The sequence below is a fragment of the Zonotrichia albicollis genome, chromosome 24 (assembly GCF_047830755.1).
Source record: "Zonotrichia albicollis isolate bZonAlb1 chromosome 24, bZonAlb1.hap1, whole genome shotgun sequence".
NCBI lineage: Eukaryota > Metazoa > Chordata > Aves > Passeriformes > Passerellidae > Zonotrichia > Zonotrichia albicollis.
In genome coordinates, this window is record NC_133842.1 from 4,342,866 (window position 1) to 4,369,735 (window position 26,870).

A 26,870-nucleotide genomic window follows, 5' to 3' on the forward strand; every position below is an offset into this window, starting at 1 on the left:
CATTTTGGGGGTGGCTGCCAGGCAGCCCTGGCTCTGAGCAACAGCGTCTGCAGTGGGACAGGAAACATCCAGCTCTTGGGAACAAACTTTCTGGCTGAGTGCAGAGGCCAGGACAAAGCTGAGTGGTTTCCCTGGTGTCCCCCAGCCCTTGCTGGCCCCAGGAGCTGATGGCATTTGTGCTCCCTCAGCTTCATGTCCCCACACCAACAGCATGGGGGTGCTCCCCCTGCTGTGTGCAATGCAAACAGGGGCTGCTGAGCCAGTGCTGCCGTGTCTGTGCCTGCAAGGATGGGGCACCTGTGTGAGCTGGGGGAGAGGCCAGGGCTGCAGAGGGGGGATGTTGTTGGCAGCTCCATGAGGATGCTCTGGGACGCTGCCCTGGGCTGTCCAGCGCACTGGGAATGGATCAGCCCCTGCTCTGCTGCTCTTTCCCGTCTGCCCCAGGGCCCTTGCAGAGCCCCAGCCATGCTGTTTGCCCCCAGCCTGCCCACAGCCAGCCTGGGGCTGCTCACGGGGCTTTTCTGTGCTGAGCATTGGCCTGGGTGTGTTCTTGAGAGAGCCTGGGCAAGGAGCCTGGAGTCCCCAGTCCCTGGGCTGAGGCGTCAGCGCTGCCCCAGCAGTGCCCATGGCCTATCCCTGCTGCAGCCCCGGCACTGCCACCCCCAGGGCTGTGCCCGGCCCTGAGAGCACTCAGGCCCTACAGCAACACCAGGGCCACCAGGGCAGCGGGGCAGGGCCATGGCAGCAGCACTGGCAACACCAAATGCTGCTGCTGCTGCTGGGCACAGCTGCTGGGCCAGCACTGATCTGCCCCCAGCTCTGCACACAGACATTGCTGCTGCAGCTCCAGAGAAGACAACAAAAGGGGATCTCTGCAGAAAACATTGCTAGGAAATCCTTTATTTCCTTTCAAGCATTGACCGTGCAGCCTCTCATTGACACCATCCGTGGTCAAAGAGGAGTTGGAGAGTAACAAAATGAGAAATGGCACAAACAATGACATTTCTTTGTGGAAAATATTTAAAAAGTAATACAAGGAAAACACCTCCAAACTGAGAACAACAAGAAGTATCAAAGATGACTTTTATTATAAGTGATTTGCAGAAACTGGCCGGCAGTTCAGTGTTCCTGAAACCATGCAGTCATGAGTCTCCAGACTGCAGCCTTGAGCTCCTCGTTCCTCAGGCTGTAGATGAGGGGGTTCAGGGCCGGCGGCACCACCGAGTACAGAACTGAAAGGGCCAGATCCAGGGATGGGGAGGAGATGGAGGGGGGCTTTAGGTAGGAAAAAAATGAGGTGCTGACGAACAAAGAGACCACAACCAGGTGAGGCAGGCAGGTGGAAAAGGCTTTGTGCCGTCCCTGCTCAGAGGGGATCCTCAGCACAGCCCTGAAGATCTCCACATAGGAGAAAACAATGAACACAAAACAACCAGATTCCAAACATGCACTTACTACAGTGAGCCCCAGTTTCCTGAAAAGAAAAAAGAAAAGAAAAAGAGCTGAGCAGCACATCCATTGTAGGAGATGTTCCTGGTGTCCCAGAGGGAATTGTGCATGGCTTTGGGGACAGTGGTGCAGATGGAGCCCAGGTCGCTGAGGGCCAGGTTGAGCAGGAAGAAGAACATGGGCGTGTGCAGGTGGTGGCCGCAGGCTACGGCGCTGATGATGAGGCCGTTGCCCAGCAGGGCAGCCAGGGAGATGCCCAGCAAGAGGCAGAAGTGCAGGAGCTGCAGCTGCCGCGTGTCTGCCAATGCCAGCAGGAGGAAGTGGCTGATGGAGCTGCTGTTGGACATTTGCTGCCTCTGGACATGGGGCCCTGTTCATTAAGAACAGGACAGTGAAGAGTTAGACTTATTAGCAAAAACATTTCCCATACACCCTCCTCTGTAACACACAGACATGGTCTTCAGATTTTTGAGCTCTGAGTTTTCTTTATAAACTTCCCCTGCATCTCAACTGTTGCTGTTGGATATCGGAAACCCACAGAATTTTTACTGCACTCTGGTAGAATAGAGTGAGTTTCCTGAGGCAATATGATGAGTGGTGACTGAGGGGAGATGGTCTGTCACTTCATTTGGTTTGGAGTTTTTCTGGGCTTTCTCTTTTCTCAAATGGAGAATGTTCACACTCCCATGTTTTTCTTAAAAAGCCCCAGGTACTCAGAGCAGATGGATCCACATCAGCCCAGTTCCACATTTGTAGTCAAGTACTCACATTGCTTACTTCACCAACCCAGCAGCACTTTCAGTCTCAGAACACCTCTGCCTTTCCCCATCAATCCTATAACTCAGAGATGGTCTAGGACAGGTTTGCACCCTGGATTGAAGCTCCCAGCCTGGACTGAAATCTCAGGGAGAATTCCAAGTGTCCTTATGATGGCATTGGATTGAGGGAGATGCAGCTCCTTCCCTGGCTGCACTGACAGCACTGCCCAGAGCTGGGCACTGGGGACAGCATCACCCTGAGCCAGCGGTGCCACCTCCCAGAGCCCCCAAGGCCGGGCAGCTGCTCCCAGCCCTGTGCTCTGCAGAGGGAACTGGGCCCAGGGCTGCAGAGCTGCCCCACGGCTCTGCTGCAGCTCTGCCTGCACAGGAGGGGCTGCACGCCTTGGAGCCCTGGCCCTGAGGGCAGAGGCTTGGCTGGGGCACAGGAGGGAGGGGGCTTGTTCAGAGGGAGGGGCTGCACTGGAGGGGGTCCTATGGACATTTCTAATGTCTCCCTGCCACAACATTTCTGTGTTTTATTTTCTCTTATTGCCTGATTATCTCTCTGCTTCCTGGAGCTTTTCCCTCCTGCAGGTGTTTCCCTGTTCTTGATCTCTCCCTGCCAGTACTCACAGACCCCAAATCTCTGTGCACTTTCCTTGGCCCTACAGAACTCTCCCTGTTTGCAGGGCACTGGCTGGGAGTAGGTTCTGTTTTCAGCTTGGAGAAAGGACAGCTCAGACTGAGCCTGATGGTTAAGAGCAAAGGTGATGCTGGTGCTGTCCATGGGCAGAGTGGCTGAAACCAAATTAGGGATCTCCTGTGAACATTTTGATCACTAAAAGGAACAGTTTGGATGTCTCAGGCATTGACAAGATATTAACTAATAATTCATAATACCTGTAATATTTAACCCTCCCTTCCTGACATTCTCCAATAATAGAAAACTGAATAAAAAATATTAGGAAATATCCTATTTCCTATCAAAATCCTTTGCTGGTAAATATTCTATGACTGATCAGAAACCCTCAGCATGTCAGAGCTTCATGAGCATTTCACCTCCCCTACACCAGAAATACTCAGGGTTGTACTTACAGAGTCTGTAGGCATTGGGATGTTCCATCTTTAGGAAATGGATCCAAGAGCTGCAGCTGCATTGTCCTGCAGCCAGAGGTTCCTGTGCCAAGGGCTGGCAGTGATTCTGCCCCAGGCACTTCTCAGCACCTTCCCAGCCCTGACTGATTGAAGCTCTCTGTGACTCTCTGTGCTGTGCCCAGACTGCCTGCAGGCAGTGCCCCAGCCCTGCTGGGCTGGCAGAAGAGCTGCTCATCAAGAGAAATGTGCTTTTGAAGCTCTTCTTGGTTACCAGGAGCTGCCTCTGTGCCAGGAGCCCAGCCCAGCTCAGCAGCACAGACACAGCACAAGGACTTTAATGAGCCTCTGGGGCTTTGTGCTAAGGCCCTGAACATCAGTCCCTGAGAGGGAGCTGAAGAAACCTCTCCAGAACTCCAAGGCAGAATCCAACTCCAAAGTTTCTTGTACTTTTAATGGGTCCCAGTGATGGACACGACTGAAAAAGTGTCCCCAGGCCTCAGGCAGAGCAGAGAACTGGAGGCAGTGATGACAGGTGGGGACAAAGAGAAGCATAGTCTTGGTGTCCTGGGGCACAGCAGGGTCTGTGCCACCAAGGGCTGTGAGGAGACACCTTGTCCTGAGGCCCTGGGGCCTCCTGGCACAGCCCCAGCCAGGCTGGGCACTGTCAGCCGCTTGTCCTGCCCTCAGCATCCCCCCCTAGCCCACATTCCAGTGGCCTCAAGAAGCTGCTGGAAGGAGTCCCTGGGGAGCCTTGCTCAGGAATGGCCCTGTGGTCTCCTTCATGCTTCCAGGGACTGCAGGTGTTTCAAAGGACTTTGGGTTTGGCTTTTGCCTTGGAGTCTCTGAGAGGTTTGTGCAATCATGGCCTCCAATTATCTGCTGTAATTAGCCCATGGAGAGGCTTTGTCAGTAACAACACTCACTGGGGCTCATTAATACTTCAGGGTACATCAGTTATTTTAGGGTACTTGGTGTTTCCCTTTTGATACAGATTCTGTGAGAAGTTTGTGCAATCATGGCCCCAATTACCTGCTTTAATGAATCCCTTGAGAGCTTTGCACTGACACTCAGTCGGCCTCATTAATGCCTTGCGAGACTCAAGGATTTTAAGGTACTTTATGGATTTAAGAATACTTTTAGGTACTTTTAAGGTTTTTCCTTCCCACACTGAGTCTCTGAGAGGTTTTCATGGCCTCCTGGCCTCCAGTTCTCTTGTCCAAGGAGTCCATGAGGAGCCTGTGTTGGGTATCTTCCCCCTTTCTCTTTTACAACAAAGATGGAACAGAAAGAATTTTGTAAGTTTTTCTAAAAGCATCCAAACAAACATGAAACAATTAACAATTGAACAACAACAACCACTAAGAGAAATAATAGTCCTGTTTTAGCTCGACATCATCCAACCCTTTAGTCCTCAGGACTGGAAGAGTTTATTGACCCAGTCTTTGTTTTCCACTTGAAGCTTCTTGAACCCTTCCTTCAGTACCTGAATGCTCTTGTGGATTGACTCACTGTGGCTGGAAAGGTTCATGCAACACTTGCCCTCAGAGTTTGCACAGCCATGCCCATGTGGCCAGAGTAAAAACTCTATCGCTGTTCTGCAAGGTGGCCTGTGTGATGGTCCCTATGTCTGAGAGCAGGCCACTCAGTGTGAGGGAGGTAGCGTTGGTTGCTTACTTAACAGGCACCCAAGATGGTGTTATTGTCCTAAAGCTTTAGCTGCAGCCACCCAAGGTTGTCCAAATTGGGGGTGTTACCATCTGATACCTGGATTAAAGTTTTCAAAGCCATCTCTTTGATATAATTCAATTCTTCTCTGGGGATATCTGCTGCTTGATCATCTGGCAGGCTGTGTTGTCCTTCTCCAGCTAGATGGTTGATAGTCAATTCCGCCCTTGCCTCATTAGTAGCATAGTCTGCTATTAATTGAATTAGTAAACACTTCCATCCCCCTTTTCACAGGGTGTATTCTATAGGTGACAACAACATGGTCATAATATATTTTAAATCACAGGGAGTTATGATGTGCTGTAAACATGGCCCTCATTAGGCCATTAAAACAACGTAAGTCCTTCCTATGGTCTTTAAAGTCCCTACAGAGATCCTTGATTTCCCCATAAACCAATGGCTGATACCTGGGATTCTCCCCCCTTCTTCCATAACATACCAGGGCACTGAGGGGTTTTGAGGCTATTTGCCAGTCTCCTTCTTTAACTGGAGGCACGGCCCAGGGTGAAGGTGGAATGATTGACAATGGGGCCTGACCTGCAGTTGTGGGGGTGGAGTCTGGAGATTCATTCAGAGCAGAAGAGAAGGTTGTGCTAGCAGGAAGTGGACAAGCCAAGGTGGAGGGGAGGATGGTCGGGCTTCTGAGACACATTCAGGCTCCTTCCATCTTTAGTCTCCAGGGCATGCAAGATAGCATGGCCATTGCCATCTTGGATCATCATAAATAGTCTGAGAAAGGCAGGTTTGAGGGGAGGTCCCAGGTTAGGAGTGACAAACAGATTGAGTTTTTGACACACTGCTTGCTGGTGAAGGGCCTCAAGGATGGTATGGGTGCAATGGGGTCCCTTTTGATTGAAATATTGTATAGTTTAACTCCCACTGAGTCCCAAAATTCAGTGGTATGGATTTCATTGGCAGAGACGTCTGGGAAATTTTTAATGATCCACCTCATGATTCATTTTAATTCATTCTTTGAAAATATTATGTCATGATCAGTGAGAATTAAAGCATCCATATATGGTCCTTTCTACTTTGGACATCTGGCTGCCCATTTTTCTCTTTCTCTGCCTTATGGGGAAGAGCCACCGGGACACATAAAATCAGTTATGGGATGTGGGTGTATATTGTAAAAACACAGTGGCAAAATGAGCAATAAATGTCTTCCATTTCCCCAAACCCACCTGCATTCCTATGCAGGTGAAACCATCATCATTCATGCTGATCCTGGGCAAGGTCCCTTGAAGCAACGATGAATCTGCTGGGCCCGGCACAATCCAAAATCTCAGGGAGCACTGGCCTATCCATCAGCTAACCCCAGCTGACATGACTGGCACAGGGAGCCCTGAATATCATGGTCTCTGGTTGGGTGCCAAATGTCACAATGAAGGTGGCTGCAACAAACCTCTCTGGTTCCCTGACTTCAGGGCGAGGGAGGCAAAAATGAAAAGGAACAGGATCAATGGAGTTGTTTAAAATGAACTTTAATAACAGAGTGAAAAACAATAAACATGGAGAAGTCCAGCACAGTACAAGGGGCAGGATCCTAAAACCTGAGACAAAGGGGAAGCAACAACATAGACACTTGGGGCTAGAAAACCAGAACAATAACCATATAGAATAAACAAGTAACCAATAAACCAATAGGGAAATAGAATTTGGACAACTTAGCATAACAACACTAAAGGCTTACGGGGGATTTGTCAAGCTCACCCTAAGTTAAAAGAACAACTCCTAGGACTTCAAACTCACGCCCAGTTCTTCCGGGGTAAAATCTGGCTGACTCTGAGTTACAGCTGGGCTAACTCTCACATTGCTGATTTGCACTGGCCCCTTGGGATCATGCAGCTCAACGGAGCCACAATGATGTCCTTGGTTCCATGAGGCCCCACAGTGTCACAATGTTCCCTTGGATCCATGCTGCTCTGCAGTGTCACAATGGCCCCTTCATTTCACAAGGCACCCAGTGTAACATTGGTCTCCATAGAAAGGAAACCACGGAGCCCCATGTTTCAGGAACTGATTAACAGCAGTCACCAGAGGCCAAGGGAAGCCTGACCTGTCTGTCCTGGCAGGTTTGCTTGGAGCAATCCTTGGATATTTGAAATTATGAATGTGAAATCCTAATTTTTGACATTTGTGCCTGGAGAAGAGGGATGTTTTTCTTCCATAAAAAGAAAAGCACAGAGCACTTTCTAGTGTTTGGAAAACAGGTGAGTGCTGGTACTCAGGAATCAAAGACCAGCCTGTCTGGCACAAGTCCGTTCTGGCAACTTTTCTCTGGCAGCAATCCTTGGATACAAAGAAATTTGGAGTTGGAATCCAAATTTTGGCCATAGATGGCTGGAGAAAATAGACAGCTCTTTTCCATAAAAAGAAAAGCCCAGAGCCCCAGTGTTTCAGGGGCAGATGAGAGTGGCCTTCCACATTCCAAGGTCAGTCAGACCTGTCAGGTGACTCCTGGGAGACCAAGGCAGCCACACCTGTTTCATGTTTCGTAGCTTCCACAGGGCCCTGCAGCGTCACAATGGCTCCTTGCTTCCATGAGGGCTTGCAGTGCCACAGTGGTTTTCTTGCTTCCATGATGCCCTAAGGTGTCATAACGGTTAGACAAGTCCTTAAGGATCTTAATGGTCTCCAGGGTTCCACAAGGCCTCATGTGTCATAATGATTTATTGGTTTCATGAAGCTCCTCTGTGTCACCATGGCCCCTTGGTTCCATGGGCTCCAGTGGTGCCTCAATGATCCCCTTGGCTCCACAAGTTCCCACAGTGTCACAATGGCCCCTTCCTTCCATGAGACACTGCAGGGTCACAGTGGCCCTTTGGTTCTGTGTGGGCCCACAGTGTCACAATGGTCTCCATGATTCCATGGGGGCTTGCAATGCCACAATGCTCTCCATGGATTCACAATCCCCTCCAGGATCACAATGACTTTTTGGCTCCACGAGGCCATAAAATGCAGCAATGGCCTCTTGATTCCATAAATCCCCACTGCTTCACACTGGCCCCTTGGGACCATGCAGCCCAACAGAGCCACAATTATGTCCTTGGTTCCATGAGGCCCCACAGTGTCACACTGGTCCCTTGGATCCATCGTACCCTGCAGTGTCACTATGATGTCCTGCATTTCACAAGGCCCCAAACTCTCACAATGATCTCCATGGTTCCTCAGGACTGCACAGTGTCACAATGGCCCCTTTGACCCATGGTACCCACAGTGTCACAATGATCTCCTTGGTTCCACAAGTTCCTACAGTGTAACCATGCCCTTTGGCTCCAAAACACCCCGCAGTGTCAAAGTGGTCTCCATAGGAGGAAAACAATCAAGCCGTGGGCAGATGAGAGTGAGTCACCAGAGGCTGAGGCTAGCCAAACTTGACTGTATTGGCAGATTTTCTTTGGGAGAAACCCTTGTGTTGTAGAATTTTGCTCAGACATGGCTTGAAGGAAAAAAGGCCATGAAAAAATACAGCTGATGGAAAAGTAAAAGGTAGCTGTGAGGAGCAAATTCTCAAAGCCTGTTTCTGTAAACAACAAGATTCTCAGGCACGATTATGTAAACAGCAGAAGTTCTCAGGTTGTTTTTAATAACAAGTAAATATCTTGTCCTTGGATAAGGTATGGGAAAGCAAAAGTGACAAACATGAAGGCCTTGAGAACCTTTCATACCAGGGTTCTTAGGCAGGGTTCTCATAACAGGTAAACATTCTATCTTTGGCTGTTTTGGGAAAGTAAAAGTAAGTTTTGAGAACACAAATCATGGTATTGAGAACAAAAGGAGGGGTTGGTGTGTAATCTCTGACCTATGATGAGCTTGGATTTTGCAATATGTATGAGCTTAATTAACACTGTTATAAAAAGTGACTGTTGAATCAATAAACTGGAGCTCGATGCTGATCAATGAAGATGGGTCGTCTCCCTTCACTTCAATACCCTTGGATATAGAGAATTTTAGACGTGGAATCCTAATTTCAGCCATGGGAGCCTAGACAAGAAAGACAGTTCTTTTCCATAGGCAGGAAAGCACAGAGCCCCAGTGCTTCACAGTCAGATGGGAAGTGGCCCTTGACATGTCAAATTCAGTGGAACCTGTGAGAGAATCCGCAGAAGTCCAAACCAAGCAGACCCGTTCCATGTTCCCTTGATTTCCTGGGTCCCCACACTGTCACAATATTCTCCTTGATTCCATGAGGTCTGGGAATGTCACAATGGCTTCTTGGTTTCATGAGACCCAACAGAGTCACAAGGGTCCATTGGCCCCTCGCAGCCCCACTGTGAAAAAATGGCTTCTTGTTTCTGTTTTAAATCAATCCCAATCAAACCACACTTTGATCATAGATCCTTGCTTCCATAGGGCCCATGATTTGCATAATGGTCTCCTTGATTCCATGATTCCTGGATTCCACAGTCTCACCAGTTTCCTTGGATCTCCATTGTCACAACTGATCAATGGTTCCATGAGGTTCCGTAGTGTCACTGTGGTCGCTCTCAGAGGCTGGATGAGATCGATGTCCTGAGACACCTTGGGATGCTCAGAATGCCCGTGTGGGGCCAGGGCTGGGTCGGGCCTTGGTTTGTGATTGGACAGAGCCCCACCCCCAGCTCTGGCCTGGCAGAGCTGTCAATCATACAGCAGGGGAAATGTTAACCCAGCTCTGATTAGCCCAGCTGTCAATCAATCAATCAATCACATACCAGCATCTGGTGCTACCCTGACTCTGATTGGACAAGCAACTGGCAGTCCCACCCCAGGGGTGGGCCCATGGAGGCCCAAGGGTGAAAAGCCAGAGTGTGAGGCCAGCCTGTGGTCTGGATCCTGCCTTCTCCTGGGGTTCCTCTGTTAGCAATGCTGGAACCCCAGCAGCTGGTACCTATGTGTGTGTCTTTCTATGGATCTTCTGTCTTTCTGTCATTCTTTATTTCTTCTCCATCTAATCTTACCTGGAACCTTTTTGGGTAACTTCACATGTTAAGGGATAAGGGATTTTAGGTTAAATGTGTGGTAATCCAGGGCACAGGGAATATTTCTCTGCCTGCTCTGAGGGATCCTGACCCCCAGAGAAACACTGTCTTTAACCTTTGCCCATGGAGAGGACTTCCAGGACATTGAGATAGATTAGAATTTACCAAAGTGTGAAATAAATTAGGGGGTAGTATACTATGTCACTTGGGTGAGAAATTTAGGTTTTGGGATTTTTAGTATGGTGTAGATAGGAAGCAAGATGGAGGAATTTGTGTGTAGTCCCTCTCTTCTTTTTCTTCTTCTTCATCTATTCCATTTTCTTCAGTGTTGGTGGCAGAGGGTGATTGGTCAAGGAAAGCACAGAGTAGAGGTTATGTGGACAGTCAAGGGATGAGTTATGTGTAGATAAGTAGAAATAATGTACGTTTTAAGAGTTAATTGGATGAGACAACTTTAAAAGACCTTGAAACCGTACATTTTAGAGCCATTTTGCGGTGCTTTTCCAGCAAGATGAGCCTGGTGTAGACAGCATGCAAAATTTTAGATATGATAACAATAAGCAAGAAGGTGAAGACCAAAGAAGTCCTGTGCATCTCCTTTTACTTGGCACAGAACTGCTACAGGAGTGTTTTCCCCATCCGGGGAGCTCCCAGAAGGGCCCAAAATAAAACAAACATTAATAACTGGTAGCCTGATGATGTTTGTAATAAGTTGGGGTTTTTTTCCATGAAGTTGTTTACTAAAGGGTGTTGTCTTAATTGGCCAATCATGTGAAATGTGTTGATTAAATGACCAGAGAGGTCCAACTGTAGCAAACTACGACATAAAAGAAGAGGATAGAAAAAATAGGTGGCATTTAGTGCATAGCCTTCTGATCTGAGTCTGTATCATCTCTGACTCAACGGTGACATTTGGGGATCTATGGGGGCTATTGGGGATCCTTTCTGCACCTCGTGACCCAACAGGAGCTTCTCCAATAAACGTTGCCTGAAGCTCCAACTTTCCTCATAACAGGAACCCCTGTGAGTGTCTGGGACATCCCAGCTCTTTGGCAGCCTGGAGACTCCTGGGATGTCACTGTGGAGCCCCTGCAAGTGCCTGTGACAGATCGGTGCCATGGCAGCCCAAAGTCGTCTGGGATGTCACCATGGAATGGCTGTGACTGCCTCTGACCACAGGGCTCTTTACCATCCCCAGAAAGCCCTGGGAGGTCTCCATGGAGCCCTTGTCTGTGCCTGTGACATTCCAGCTCTGGAACAGCCTGGAGACTCTTGGATAGTCCCCATGGAATCTCTCTGAGGGCCTGTGACAAATCTGATCCTTAGCAGGCAACCATCACTAGCCCCTGTTGCTATGGTCAGTTTCCATGGCAACCATCACCAGACCCCTGTTGCTATGCTCAGTCCCTTGGCAGCTCCATGGAGACCCCATGCTGGAGTGGTTGCCATGGACACCAGCTCAGGCCTGCAGCCAGAGCCCGTTGCCATGGCAACCATTGGCAGCTCCATCCCCAGGCTCATGGGATCCCAGAACCACAGAATTGGCTGAGCTGGGAGGGACCCATCAGGATCCTCCAGTCCAACTGCTGGCCCTGCACAGGACACCCCAACAATGCCAGCCTGGGCCTGGCAGCGCTGTCCAAACGCTGCTGGAGCTCAGAGAGCCCTGGAGCTGGGACCCTTCCCTGGGGAGCCTGGGCAGGGCCCCAGCAGCCTCTGGGCAAAAACCTTTTCCTGACATCCAACCTGAGCCTGCCCCGACTCAGCTGCAGCCGTTCCCTCCACTCCTGTCCCTGGGCCCCAGAGGGAAGAGGTTCCCACAGCCCCAGCCATGGACCCGCTCCCAAGGCTGTTGCCATGGCCACCGGGGCTGGGACCAGCTGGGATGCTCGGTTTCCACGGGCCAGGGTTAAGGAATGGGATTCCCCAATTTCCTGCTCCTGCTAAAACCACACTGCCCTCACTGCCCTCCCACCTCTTGTGTAAAGCACAAAAGCAAAGATCCCAGGCTGGTATAAGAACAATTTATTGGGAACAGCAGCAAGATAAGGAACCAACAAGAACAGAAATAATACTGGTAACAGAAGGGATAAAATAAAGGGAAAACTACAACACAACTGACTGTCTCTTCCCGGCCATAATTTTCAACTTCCTGGAAAGGACACCCTTCTAAAGTTAGCCACACCTATTAAAACTTACCATCAAGTCCCCTTCCCCCAACACCATTCAAACCATAAACCTATACAACCTGCAACCCATACAAAATACCCCTACAACTAAAATTAAACACAAAAAACCCAAAAACAAACCATAAAACCAATCCTAACACAACCCACCCACAACTTCCACCACAATGTACTGGCAGGTGAGGTATTAGTCCTTTCAATACTTCAATCCTCCCTCAAGTATAAAAAAAATCCCAAAATACAAGCATATAAAAAACAATATAAAACCACCAAAGTCAGTAAAGAAGAAATCAAATCCCCCCAAAAAAAGAAAAAAATACTTTAATATTAAAACTAAAATCCGCTTATAAACTATAAAGAAAAAACTATTTTCCTTTATTAAACATAAAAATAAAAACGAAAATTCAAATTAATATCAAACAAAAACTTCCATACTAAAGTAAACAAATGATAAAATAACTGTAATTTCATCAAGAGATTAAGCGGGAGAAAAAAAAATCCACTATCCCCAAGAGAAGATCTCTATTCCCAGAGGTAAAAATAATTTTAAAAGTAAATAATAAAAATTGTCACCTTTAAACAACTCATCTTTAAAACATTTCAGAATTAAATTTTAAAACAAGAGTATTCTACAAACAGTAAACTAAGTAGAAATTTTAAGTTTACTTTCTTTACATTGTCAGCAAAAAGAAAAAGTTGTAGAGAAAAAAAAGTGTTCTAAAGAGTTTATTTTATTTCTTACTACCTTTCTCTTTTAAATTTATTTTTGATAAATATTTCTTTTATACCCTTTTAAATTTTTCAGCATACTTCACCTTTCTCATAATCTAATCTCACAATAAAATTAATACATAAATAATTACCTGACTATAAAACCCACCACACTCATCAATACATTAATTAGGAAATCTCACAATTAGAAAAATCTTACATTAAAAAACCAAAACCACTACAATGTCATAATAAACATTTTGCCCAAGTTTCTCTGATTTTCTAAAGTTCCCAGTAAAGGCTGTTTGGTTATTTTGAGCACCTGAGAACCTCTTGTTGGTATTTTCCAGGGATGTCGCAAAGAATGATGCCTTTGCCGGGGTCGAGCCATTTGTCGGTGAGGGGAGACTCAGACACTCAATATGAGTGATAAGCAAATTCCATTTATTGAAGAGAGCATCAGACACTTATACAGCAAATAATAAGCTTATGAATATTCTGTAAGCCAAGCAATCTATTGGTTAAACTATACCATGAACTCATCCTCATTCCTTAGGGGTTACATCTCTCTTTTCTCATGTCTCTTTCACTGTTTGTTATCTTACTACAGCTAGGCCCAAGGACACTGCTATCTGTGCAGGTGCAGGACTTGGAATTAGCCATGGTTTTGTACTTTTCCATTTTCTAGCAGCTAAATTCCCAACACAGGGAGTCCAACTCAGAGGACACAATTGTAATTCCTTTAAATGCCACCTTTAAAGAATTGTTTGGGGTATGGGAGTCAGGGCTTGTGTGTCCTGCTTGGCACAGCCCAGGCAGGGCTTTCCCAGCCACATTCCACACTCCATTTCCCAGCTGCAGCCGCTGGTGCCTCTGAGTTGTGCTGCCCCAGCCCCAGGGACGCTCTCCTTGTCTGCCCATTCCCCCACGGTCTCTGGGCAGGGATGGCCTCACTGGGGGCTGCTGACATCCTCAGCACCTTGGAGGCTGCTGCTGAATTTTCCTGCTGCAGAGGCTTGTTCAGCCTTCAGCTCTTCAGTGCAGGAATTCAGTGCCCCAGGGCTCATTAACATTGAGAACACCTGAGCAAGTCAAGCCTCAGGGAATAATTTGATTTTAATTTTCAAATAATTTCTGGTTAATTTGACAGATCTCAGTAGTATATCCGCAGTGAATGCAATATATTTAAAAAGACAGTGAGAAAGGATTTTTCAGGTCCTGATTAGTTTTTTTTTCCTGTTAATTCATTGATATGTGCCATCTCCAATTGACACTGAATCCAAGAACCTCCTCATGCAGTTTGAATGGATATGAACATCAAGACCCTTCATGGCTGACAATCAATCAGACTCTGTCCCTACCCCCACCCCACCATTTCCCCCGCCCAAGCCCTGGCACTCAGAGCAGCCTTGTGCAAATCTGAGCTCCCTCCAGCCCAGGCTGCACCTGCAGCTTTCAGCTCCTTGGCTCCAAATCCCACCTGCTTTCCTTGGAGAAGGAGCTGCCCGAGACACAGAGGGGTGTTCATTTCTTGTCAGCCAAAAACGCCAAGGGAAGGCACAACTCCATCAAATGCAAAAGTCATTCTTCTCCCTGGCTCTGCCCTGCCCCTGATCCCCACAGCCTGTCTGGTTTCCTTCATCCCTGCATTGCCAGGGACTTTCTGGGACAAGGGAGCTCTTCTCTGGCTATGGAGGGAGATGTAAGTGCCGCCACTGGAGTGGGAACCACAACTTATCAGGTTTGTGTCCTTTGGGGGTCAGGAACTGGTGAGACTCAGAGGCACAGAAAGTTTCTCTTCATGGCCAACAGACCACAGCTGAACAGGACACAGTTTATAAAAATCACGCTCTTCCCTGAGCTATGTGCTATGTCCCAGCAGCACCTGATGAGTGCACCATCCACAAGTGATTTCCATACTAAAAGTAATTTTAGACAAATTTGGTTCTGTGATAGATATAAATACAATTAAGTTCTTGTATCAGGATGCTCATCCTTGAGTGAGGCAAAACAGCTCCAACAATTCCTAATTTGCAAAGCTGTCAGTGGTGGATGAAAAAGGGAGGTCAGGCTGCTCTTGGTGTTGAGGAAATGGTGAAACTAGCCTGACTCATTTCATCTCCTCTTTCCCTGGCTGATCTCCCCTCTTTCCCCTTCCACCCATTGGCTTTTGTCTCCCCCCAGCCCCCTGTGAAGAGCCCGGCTCTGTGTTCTCCATCCCCTCCTGGCTGGCACTGCCAGGCTGGGATGATGAGCCCCTCAGCCTTCCCCGCTCCAGGCTGGACCAGCCCAGCTCCCTCAGCCTCTGCTCACAGCCCAAGGGCTCCAGCCCCACCTTGGAGGCCCTTCCCAGACCCTGCTTCAGCTGCCAGACATCTTTCCTGCCATGGGGAACCCAAACCAGGCCACAGTGACCTGGATAATCCCCGTCCCTGATGTCCTGGTCACACAGCCCTGGGCCCTTGTCCCCTGTCAGGCTCTGGGATAGATCCTGTGGAACATCCTTTAGTGGAGGCTGTGGCTCCAGGTGGGCTGGGGGGATCCCGGGGGACAGGGACCCTGCTGGGCATGAACAGCATTGGACTTATTGGGAGAAACTGTGAGGGGGAGCTGGGGCGAAGTGACCAACCCAGTGACCTGACACAGCCCTGCTGGAATTTCACACAGCCCCTCTGGGATGTCACAGCCTGCTCTGTGATGTCAGAGCCCGTTCTCTAATGTCACACAGCTGGCCTCTGATGTCACAGCAAACTCTGTGATGTCACAGCCTGCTCTGTGATGTCATAGTCTGCCCTGTGATGTCCCAGATGGATCTCTGATGTCACAGAGATGGCCTATGATGTCATAGCTGCTCAATGACCTCATATACCCCACTCTGTGATGTCACAGTCCAATCTGTGACATCATGTTACCAGATAAATTGTCTCAACCAGCTGAGCTGACACCTGGAGCTTGTTCTCCAAAACCCCACACCTATGGAAACCACACAGTGCCCATTGTGTGAGAAGGGGAACTGGAAGTTCAGCAGCCTCAGTGTCCTGCCAGCTTAGCTAGGCCCACTGGAACATTGGGGTCCCTGAGCACCAGGGACCACCAGAGAGACCTCAAGGACAGAAGAACGCATGCAAAAGGGAAGGGGAAACGTGTTAATGATTTTGGGGAAATGATAATCATATGTATGTTTAGTCCAGGACAATCAATTAATGTTTGTGCAAAATACAGAAAATAAACAGAAACTTTCCTGTTTTCAACATGCCCAGCTTTGAGAGGAGCTGTCCTCCGTGCATCCCCCTGAATAAAAAATGCTGCTTCTTAATGCTACATTGGGGTTAAGGAGTTTTCTGTTTTACCAAATTTTTGATAACACTCCCACTGCCAAAGCTGTCTGCTGCTGTTCACAAACAGAGAAGGGCTGGTGGCAGATGTGGGGCTTGGAGGCTGCCTGGGGCACAGTGACCATGAAATAATCAAGTTTTCAATGTTCTGTGAAAGAAGAAGGGGCAGCAACAAAACTTCTACTCTAGAATTAGGAAGGGCAGACTTTGGCTTATTTAGGATGCTGATTTGGGGAGTAATGAATCAGGCACTGATTCTTTAAAGGGAAACAGCCCTTATAAACAAAGGCGTCCAGGGAGGATGGACACACTTCATGAAAGTAATATTAAGGGGATGGAGGAGCCTCTGCCAGTGTGGCAAAATATGATCTATTGAGGAAAATGGCTGTCCTGGCTGCCCATGGAGCCTTTGTGGGAACTCAGGGGTAAAAAGAGGGTGCATCACTTTTGGAAAGAAGAACAGGCAACTCAGAAAGTGTTTAAGAATGTTGTTAAGTTATGCAAAAAGAAAAGGAAGGCGGTGAAAGCTCAACTAGAGCTTAACCTGGCCACTTCTGTGAAAAACAACAGGAAATGTTTCTATAAATAAAATTATAGCAAAACAACAGACAAACAGAACCTCTACTATTTATTGGATGCAGTAGGAAATACAGTAACTAAATATAAAGACAAGGCTGAGCTACTTAACACCTTGTTTGTCTCAATTTTCAATATTAGGAAAGGCTGTCCTCAGGAGTAGTGTTCTCCTGAGCTGGTGGATGGGCACAGGGAGCAGAACAGCCCCCTGGAATCACGGAGGAAGCAGCTGGGGACCTGCTGAGCCTCTCAGATGCCCAGATGTGTATGGGATCGGATGGGATCCATCCCAGGGGGATGAGGGAGCTGTGGATGAGCTCCCCAAGCTGCTCTCCATCATTTACCATCAGTGCTGGCTCAGCAGGGAGGTCCCAGAGCACTGGAGGTGCCAGTGTGAGCTCATCCCCAAGCAGGGCTGGAAGGAGGAGCTGGGGAACTCCAGGCCTGTCAGCCTGACCTGGGTGCCCGGCAAGGTTATGGAACAGATCACCTTGAGTGCCATCACAGGGCACCCACAGGATGGCTGAGGGATCAGAGCCAGCAAGCGTGGATTTAGGGGTGCCAGGTCCAGCCTGACCAACCTGGTATCCTTTTATGACCAGGTGACCTATCTGTGGATGCAGGAAAGGCTTTGGACGTTGTGTGCCTGGACTTCAAAGCCTTTAAAACCATAAGCCACAGAATTCCCTGGAAAAACTGCAGCCCATGGCTTGCACATGTTCACCCTTCCCAGGGTAAAGAGCTGGCTGGAGGCTGGGTGCAGAGAGTGGTGGGGATGGTGCTGCACCCAGCTGGTGTCCAGGCACTGGTGGTGTCCCCCAGGGATCTGTGCTGGGCCCAGTCCTGTTTAATATCTTCACTGATGATCTGGGGGAGGGGATTCAGTCCACCATTCACAAATTGCAGATGGCACCAATCCAGGTGTGAGTGTGGATCTGCTGGAGGGCAGGACAAGAAGACACAGCCTTAAGCTGCACTAGGGGAGGTTGAGGCTGGACAGTAGGAAGAGGTTCTTCACAGAAAGGGTGAGGGGGAACTGGAATGGGCTGGCCAGGGGGGAGGTGGCAGAGTCACTGTCCCTCTCCAGTGGCACTTAGTGGCATGGTCGGGGTGACAAGGCAGTGTTAGGACATTGGTTGGACTTGATGATCCAAAAGGTTTTTTCCAGCCTATTTGATTCTGTCATTCTGTGATGAATGGGACACTCTGGGGCCATTGTGGCACTGCAGGGCCTTGTGGAACTAAGAGGACCATGGTGACACCGTGCAGCCCCATAAAACCAGGGGTCCATTGTTGTGCTCTGGGGCCAAACGGAACCAGGGAATGCACTGTGACACTGTGAGTCCTCGTGGAACCACAGAGGCCATTGGGACACTGCAGGGCCTTGTGTAACCAAGGAGTTTCACTATTTTGGCACTGCAAAACCAAGGAGACCATTGGGAGGCTCCAGGGCCGAGAGGAGCCAAGGGGACATTGTGACACTCTGGGGCCTCATGGAACCAAAGGGACACTGTGACACTGCAGGATCCTGTGTAACAAAGGGGCCACTGTGACATGATGGGGCCTCAAGGAATCTGGAAGAACGTTGTGACACTGTGTGGGCTCATGGAAACAAGGAGTCCATTGCGATGCTGAGGGGACTTCTGGAACCACAGGGACCATGGTGACAGCGTGGGACATCATGTGACCATGGGGCCATTGTGACACCCTGGGGCCCCGTGGAACCAAGGGGCCACTGTGACACTGTGGCACCAATGAGAACATTGTGACACGGTGAAGCCCCATGGAACCAAGGAGACCATTGTTGCTCTGCATGGCCTCATGAAACAAAGGAGACCAGTGTGACAGTGCAGGGCCTGGTGTAACAAGGAGGCCATTGTAACACTGAGGGGCCCCATGGAACCAAGGACATCTTTGCAGATGACACCAAGCTGGGTGTGAGTGTTGATTCTGTGGGAGCATAGGAGGGCTCTGCACAGGGCCCTGGACAGGCTAGATCCAGGGCCCAAATCCAACAAGGTAAGGTTTAACCAGTCCAAGTGCCAGGTCCTGCACTTTGGCCACAACAACCCCTGCAATGCTACAGGCTGGGGACAGAGTGGCTGGAGAGCAGCCAGGCCGAAAGGGACCTGGGGGCACTGATGGACAGCAGGCTGGATATGAGGCAGCAGTGTGCCCAGGTGGGCAAGAGGGCCAATGGCTCCTGGCCTGGATCAGGGAGGGTGTGGCCAGCAGGAGGAGAGCTGCTGTGCCAACACTGATCTGCCCCCAGCTCTGCACACAGACATTGCTGCTGCAGCTCCAGAGAAGGGAACACAAGGGAATCTCTGGAAAAAAAACTTGGCTGGGAGATCCTTTAGTTCCTTTAAAGCCACCAAGAATGCAGCTCCTCATTGACACAGTCTCTGGCCACAGGGAAGTTGGAGAGAAACAAAATGAGAAATGGCAAAAAAAATGACATTTCTTTATGGACAATATGAAAAATTAATACAAAGGAAAAAAAGAATAAACCACAACCAAAGCAACAAGAAGTGTGAAAGATGTCTTTTAATAGAAGTGATTGGCAGAAATTGGCCAGCAGTTTAATGTTCCTGAAACTATCCACTCATCAGTCTCCACACGGCAGTCTTGAACTCCTGGTTCCTCAGGCTGTAGATGAGGGGTTCAGGGCTGGAGGCACCACTGAGTACAGAATTGACAGGGCCAGATCCAGGGATGGGGAGGACATGGAGGGGGGCTTCAGATGTGCAAATGCTGCAGTGCTGATGAACAGGGAGACCACGGCCAGGTGAGGGAGGCAGGTGGAAAAGGCTTTGTGCCGTCCCTGCTCAGAGGGGATCCTCAGCACGGCCCTGAAGATCTGCACATAGGAGAAAACAATGAACACAAAACAGCTAAAACATAAACAGACACTAACTCCAATGAGCCCAAATTCCCTGAGATAGGATTTGTAGCAGGAAAGCTTGAGGATCTGTGGGATTTCACAGAAGAACTGGCCCAGGACATTGCCATGGCACAGGGGCAGGGAAAATGTATTGGCTGTGTGCAGCAGTGAGTAGAGAAAGGCACTGGCCCAGGCAGCTGCTGCCATGTGGGCACAAGCTCTGCTGCCCAGGAGGGTCCCGTAGTGCAGGGGTTTGCAGATGGACGCGTAGCGGTCGTAGCACATGATGGTCAGGAGGAAAAGCTCTGCTGAAATGAAGAACAGAAAGAAAAAGAGCTGAGCAGCACATCCATTGTAGGAGATGTTCCTGGTGTCCCAGAGGGAATTGTGCATGGCTTTGGGGACAGTGGTGCAGATGGAGCCCAGGTCGCTGAGGGCCAGGTTGAGCAGGAAGAAGAACATGGGTGTGTGCAGGTGGTGGCTGCAGGCTACGGCACTGATGATGAGGCCGTTGCCCAGGAGGGCAGCCAGGGAGATGCCCAGCAAGAGGCAGAAGTGCAGGAGCTGCAGCTGCCGCGTGTCTGCCAACGCCAGCAGGAGGAAGAGCCTGATGGAGCTGCTGTTGGACATTTGCTCTGGCTGGGCATGGGGATCTGTTCATGGAGAAAGGACAGTGACAAGTCAGAAGAGGCTGCCTGGAGCCAAACCTGGTCTATTCCCTGTAGACAGTCCCTACTGCTGGGACTCACTCACCCCCCTTCCTGCTCTGGGGGGAACCTTTGGCTGCAATCAGAGCACAATCACATTCCTGGGTCACCCTGGGATAAACCAGACCCTGCCCAGTGCAAAGGGATCCCTGAATTTCTCACCCTCTCTAAAGGTCTCTGGGCAAGGTCTCAGCACCCCCTTGTGCCAAGGACACTCACAGCTCCCTTCGCAAACACAGCAGCATTTCCTCAGCTGAGGCAGCTCTGCCCTTCCTCGTGGGACATTCAGGGAACTCCCAGAGGCTCTGGCACAGATTTGCACCCAGGAGGGCTCAGAGCTTGGAAGGGCACAGCAAGGAGATCCCTGGCTGTGCCCATGATGGGATCTCAGGGAGGGAGCTCAGCTCATTCCCCTTTCCCATGGACTGCTTTTCCCACAGCCCCACGGGTTCCAGGGAAGCTTGGACACCCCATTCCCATGGACAGCCCTGCCTGGCAGGAATGCCAAGGGCAGAGCCTTACTCAGTTGCTGCAAATGCCAGAGCCTCCCTGAGAGCAGCAGACAACAGTGACAATATCAGGGCAGGGCAGAACCAAGAGAAGATGTTGTGGTGCTGTGCCTGAGAGGGCAGGGCAGAGACAGCCGGGCACTCAGGACAGTGTTCCCGTGCCCAGCTGTGCCTGGCTCCTCCCACACACCAACAGTGCCCTCATCCTGCCCCCAGCACTGCTCTCTTCAGCTCCCTCTCCTTCCCTGAGCATCTCCCTGGGCCTGGACATTCCCTCCTGAGAGGAGCCTTGTCCCTGCCAGCGCTCACAGAGCCCATCCCAGCCTGTGTGCCCTGGCCGGGGCCCTACAGAAACCTGCCTGTGTGCAGGGCCCTGGCTGGGGCAGGCTCTGTGTGCAGCTGGGCAAGGGCAGCTCAGGAGAGCCCTGCTGGGCCCTGCGGAGGTGATGCTGCTGCTGCCCAGGGCTGAGGAGTGGCTGAGGGCCCTTTGGGAGGCTCCCAGCAGAGAGACTGGCCACCCAAAGTTGCAGTTCTGGAGTCCCTGTAAATGTTCAAACATTCCTTTGATGATCCTGTGTGTCCCTTTCAACTCAGAATGTTCTGTGATTCTGGAATTACAATTCCTGTTCTGCTTCTCTCATCCCTCTGCTGTCTGTAACCCAAAGAGGCAAAAAAACCCAAAAAAACCCTTGCAACAGTGTTAGAACAGTAAAGTAACAACCAGATGTGTTGGAAGCTTCCAGGTGTCCCAGTGGGGATGGGGCACACCCAGCTCCTGATTTCAACAATTTATTAAGGTTGATTAATTAGGATATTTAACAGGAACATCCAAAAGGAGATTCAGTTTCCCTAGTTACACACCCCTGGATCAACCCATTGGAGTAGGTCCAAAGGCTTCTTTGCCTTCACTTTTTATAATGACTGCTCATATTCTGCTCATTCTCAAAACCCAAAATGCTCCTATACGTCCAGTTCCTAGAAGGCTTATAGTATTTCAGGACTATATAAAAGAATAGGACTATACAGCATTTTAGGAATATATTTAGACAGTCAAGTTATTAAGAGAAAGGTAGGGAAACATACCAGATTTAATTCAGGATTAAAGCTATATAAGAATATAATAGTGGTTTAATTGAGTTAAGAGGTTATTAGAGTTAAGTAAGGATTATAGTATTGTAACTATATGATAGTAATTTAGAGAGCTATGAATATATAAAATGTAAAAAATACAAAAATCTTTTTGTCATCACCCCAACATTCCCATCCTTCTCCAAGTAGGAAATTGAAAACACTCAGGGAAGCTCCTGATCTTTCCAGACGTACCTTCTTTGGGAAGTGTCCTCCAGAGCTGTGCTCAGGCTGGTCTGGAGCTGGGAGCAGCCCTGCCCCACCCAGCCCCTGTCAGCAGCAGCCCCTGCCCTGCTCAGGGTGGCTCCTTCCCCCCACAGCTTCTCCCCAGCGCTGGGAGCAGCTCCCCGGGCCGGCTGAGAGCTGTCCCTGGCAGGCAGCAGAGTCCTAGCCCCAGCACAGCGCCCTGGGCTGCAGGACCCTGCTCTGCAGGACAGCCCTTGGCACCCCTGGCTGCAGCCCCGGCTTCTCAGCCCTGCAGCAGAGCCTGGCAACAGGAGCTGCCTTGGGCTGTGCCTGGGCTGGGGCAGCAGGGAAAGCCAGCCCTGCCCTAGGGCCACAGCCCTGCCCTGGAGCAGCTCTGAGAGTCCTCCTGAAAGGTGCTAAAAGCTGTGGGATGTGCCAGCTCCAGGAGATCCCTGCAGGAACTGCAGCTTCTCTTCCCACAGCCAGGGAATGACTGTTTCAAACCTGGGATGATTTCTGCTCTAGTGATCCTCGAGTGAGCTCTGCTCTGTGCTCCCAGCCCAGGCTGAGTTTAACCCCTCTGTGCCTCTGTGCTGTGCCCAGGGTGGCTGCAGGCAGAGCCCCAGCCCTGCTGGGCTGTGCACAGGAGCTGCTCCTGGCCAGAGCTGTCTCTCTGCAGCGCTGCCCTTGCCAGGAGCTGCCTCTGTGCTGGGAGCCTCTGTGCAGGTTTTTCAAAGAACTTTGCATTTTGCTGTTGCCTGGCAGTCTCTGAGAGGTTTGTGCAATCATGGCCTCCAATTATCTCCTTTAACTAGTTCCTGGAGAGTCTTTGTCAGTAACAGCACTCAGTAGGGCTCATTAATGCTTCAAGGTACTTCAGTTATTTTAAGGTATTTGGTGTTTTCCTTTTGATAGACTCTGTGAGAGGTTTGTGCAATCATGGCCCCAATTATCTGCTTTAACAAGTCCCTTGAGAGCATTGTACTGACACTCAGTGAGGCTTATTAATGCCTTGAGATACTCAAGTTTTTTAAGGTACTTAATGGATTTAAGAATACTTTTAGGTACTTTTAAGAATTTTCTTTCCCACACTGAGTCTCTGAGAGGTTTTTGTGCCATCCTGGCCTCCAGTTCTCTCCTCCAAGGAGCCCATGACGATCCTGTGTTGAGTATCTTCTTCCCCCGTTCTGTTTTACAACAAAGATGGAACTGAAAGAATTTGTAAGACTTTCTAAGAGCATCCAAACAAACATGGGACAATTAACAATACAACAACAACTAAGACCCTGTTTTAGCTAGACATCATTCAACCCTCTAATTCCTAGGATTGGAAGTGTTTATTGAACCAGTCTTTTTTTTCCATGTGAAGCTCCTTGAAGCTTTCTTCCTTCAGTACCTGAATGCTCTTGTGGATTGACTCGCTGTGGCTGGACAGGTTCATGCAACACATCCCTCAGAGTCTACACAGCCTTGCCCATGTGCCCAGAGTAAAAACTCTATCGCTGTTGTGCAAGGTGGCCTGTCTGATGGTCTCTGTGTCTGAGAGCAAGCCACTCAATGTGAGGGAGGTAGCATTGGTTTGCTTACTTAACAGGCACTCAAGATGGTCTAATTGTCCTAAAGCTTTAGCTGCGGCGACACAAGGTAGTTCAAACCGGGGGTGCTACCATCCGATAGCTGGATTAAAGCTTGCAAAGCCATCTCTTTGATATCATCCAATACTTCTCTGGGGATGCCTGCTGCTTGATCATCTGGTAGGCTGTGTTGTCCTTCTCCAGCTAGATGGTTCATTGGCAATTCCGCCCTTGCCTCATTATTAGCACAGTCTGCTATTAATTGATTTAGTAAACTCTTCCATCCCCCTTCCCACAGGGTGTATTCTGTAGATGACAACAACATGGTCATAATATATTTTAAATCGTAGGGAGTTAGGACATGTGCTGTATACATGGCCCTCATTAGGCCATTAAAAGAAAGTAAGTCTCTCCTATGGTCTTCAGCTGCCCTACACAGATCCTTTGATTTCCCCATAAACCAATGGCTGATACCTGTGATTCTGCCTCCTTTCATAACATATGGGGGCCACGAGGAGTTTCAAGACTATTTGCCAGTCTCCTTCCTTAACTGCCTTTTTCCGCATCCTTTTCTAAGGATCTCCTGGGGTTGAGGGGCAAGGTGGCTCTGTGGAATCCAAGCTGTCTTCTGAGGAGGAAGAATAACTTGGAGCAGAAACATTCAGATTAGAAATAGTGTGAGAGTTGGGCTTAGTATCTTTGACCATGGGGGTTATATTGTTGCCGGAGGGTGAGGCAAAAGGCATTGCCATTTTGTCAGGTGTTGAGGAGAAAGGGCCTTGATTTAGGATGGTGGACTTCCGGGGTGGAGTTCGGAGGCAAGGCCCAGGGCGAAGGTGGAATGATTGACAGTGGGGCATGACCCACACTTGTGGGGGTGGAGTCTGGAGGTTCATTCAGGGTGGAAGAGAAGGTTATGGTAGCAGGAGGTGGAGGAGCCAAGATGGAGGGAGGATGGTCAGGCCATATTCAGGCTCCTTCCATCTTGAGTCTCCAGGGCATGATGCTCCAAAAGGGCGTGGCAATGGGCATCTTGGAGGATTGTGGAAGGTCCAAAACAGGCAAGTTTGAGGAGAGGTCCTGAGTTAGGAGTGACCAATGGATTCAGTTTTTGACACATTGCTTGCTGGTGAAGGGTCTCAATGATGGTGTGGAAATGGGGAGCATGTGGAGCATGATGGGGTCTCTTTTGATCTAAATGTTTTACAATTTAACTCCCAATGCGTCCCAAAATTCGGTAGTATGGATTTCGTCAGCAGGGGCATCTGGAAAATTTTTAATGACCCACCTCACGATTTTAATTGGTTCTTTGAAAATATTTTGTCATGATCAGTGAGAATAAACTTAAAGCATCTATATACGCTCCTTTCTACTTTGGACATCTGGTGTCCACCTTAGGGGGAACAGCCACCAAAACCTTCCAAATCAATTATGGAACTTGGGTGCATATTGTAAAAACACAGTGGCAAAATGGGCAATAAATGCCTTCCATTTCCCCAAACCCACCTGCATTCCTACGCAGGTGAAACCGTCATCATTCCTGCTGATCCTGGCCAACGTCCCTCGAAGCAACGATAGATCAACCGGGCCCGGCACAATCCAAAATCCCGGGGAGCACTTGCCTATCCATCAGCTCACCCCAGCTGATGTGATTGACAGGGAGCCCTGAATGTCATGGTTCCTGTTTGGTCGCCAAATGTCACAGTGAGGATGGCTGCGACAAACCTCTCTGGTTCCCTGACTTCAGGGCAAGGGTGGCGAAAATGAAAAGGAGCGGGTTTGATGGAATTGCCCAAAAGGAACTTTAGTAATAGGGTGAGAAACAATGAACATGGAGAAGTTGAGCACAGTACAAGGGGCAGGATCCAAAGACCTGAGACAATGGGGAAGAAACAACATGTACACTTGGGGTTAGAAAACTAGAACAATAACCATATAAGACAAACAAGTAACCAATAGGGGAGTAGAACTTGAACAACATAGCATAATGACACTAAAGGCTTATGGAGGAACTCTCAAGCTTGGCCTAAGTTAAACAAATGATTACTAGGGCTTGAAACTCATGCCCAGTTCTTTCGGACTAAAATCTGGCTGACTCTGAATTACACCAAGGCTAACTCTAAACCGCTGCTTTGCTCTGGTCCCTTGGGACCATGTGACCCAACAGAGCCACAATCATGTCCTTGGTTCCACGAGGCTCCACAGTGTCACAATGGTGCCTTGGATCCATGGTGCTCTGCAGTGTCACAATGGCCCCTTCATTTCACAAGGCTCCCAAATGACACATTGGTCTCCATAGGAAGGAAACCATGGAGCCCCATGTTTCAGAAGCTTATGAACAGGATCCACCAGAGGTCAAGGCAAGCCTCACCTTTTGTCCTGGCAGGTTTGCTTGGAACAACCCTTGGATACTCGAAATTATGAATGTGGAGTTCTAATTTAAAACATTTGTACCTGGAGAAGAGGGATTTTTTTTTTCATATAAAGAAAAGCACCGACCCCTTTCCAGTGTTTGGAAAATAGGTGAATGCTGCCCCTCAGGAGTCAAAGACCAGCCAGACTTCTCTGTCCTGGCAACTTTAGTCTGGGAGCAATCCTTTAATACAAAAAAATTTGGAGATAGAATCCTAATTTTGGCCATGGATGCCAGGAAAAGATGGACAGTTCTTTTCCATGAAAAGAAGAGCCCAGAGCCCCAGTGTTGCAGGGGCAGATGGGAGATGCCTTCCACATTCCAAGGTCAGCCAGACATGTCAGGTGACCAAGGCCAAGGCAGCCACACCTATTTCATGTTCCCTTGCTTCCACAGGGAACATGAAGTTTGTGTGCAGTGTCACAATGGCTCCTTGCTTTCATGAGGCCTTCCAGTGCCACAATGGTTCTCTTGCTTCCATGATGCCCTCAGGTGTCATAATGGCCCCTTGATGACACAAATCCCTAAGGACCGTAATGGTGTCCATGGTTCCACAAGGCCTCACAGTGTCCTAATGGTCTGTTGGTTCTATGAAGCCTCGCTGTGTCCAATGGCCCTTGGTTCCATTGGGGCCCAGTAATGCAACAATGATCCTCTTGGTTCCACAAATTCC

General features: G+C 49.1%; 1 protein-coding gene across 1 annotated transcript; it reads right to left on the minus strand.

Moving 5' to 3' along the window:
- Window positions 1–1,119: 1,119 nt before the first annotated feature.
- Window positions 1,120–20,325, minus strand: LOC141731744 (olfactory receptor 14J1-like). The gene is made up of 2 exons (XM_074558250.1): window positions 19,545–20,325; window positions 1,120–1,286 (listed from the first exon to the last, which is right to left on the minus strand). The coding sequence occupies exons 1-2, from the start codon at window positions 20,308–20,310 to the stop codon at window positions 1,120–1,122; spliced, it is 933 nt and encodes a 310-aa protein (XP_074414351.1). The 5' UTR covers window positions 20,311–20,325.
- Window positions 20,326–26,870: the final 6,545 nt, after the last annotated feature.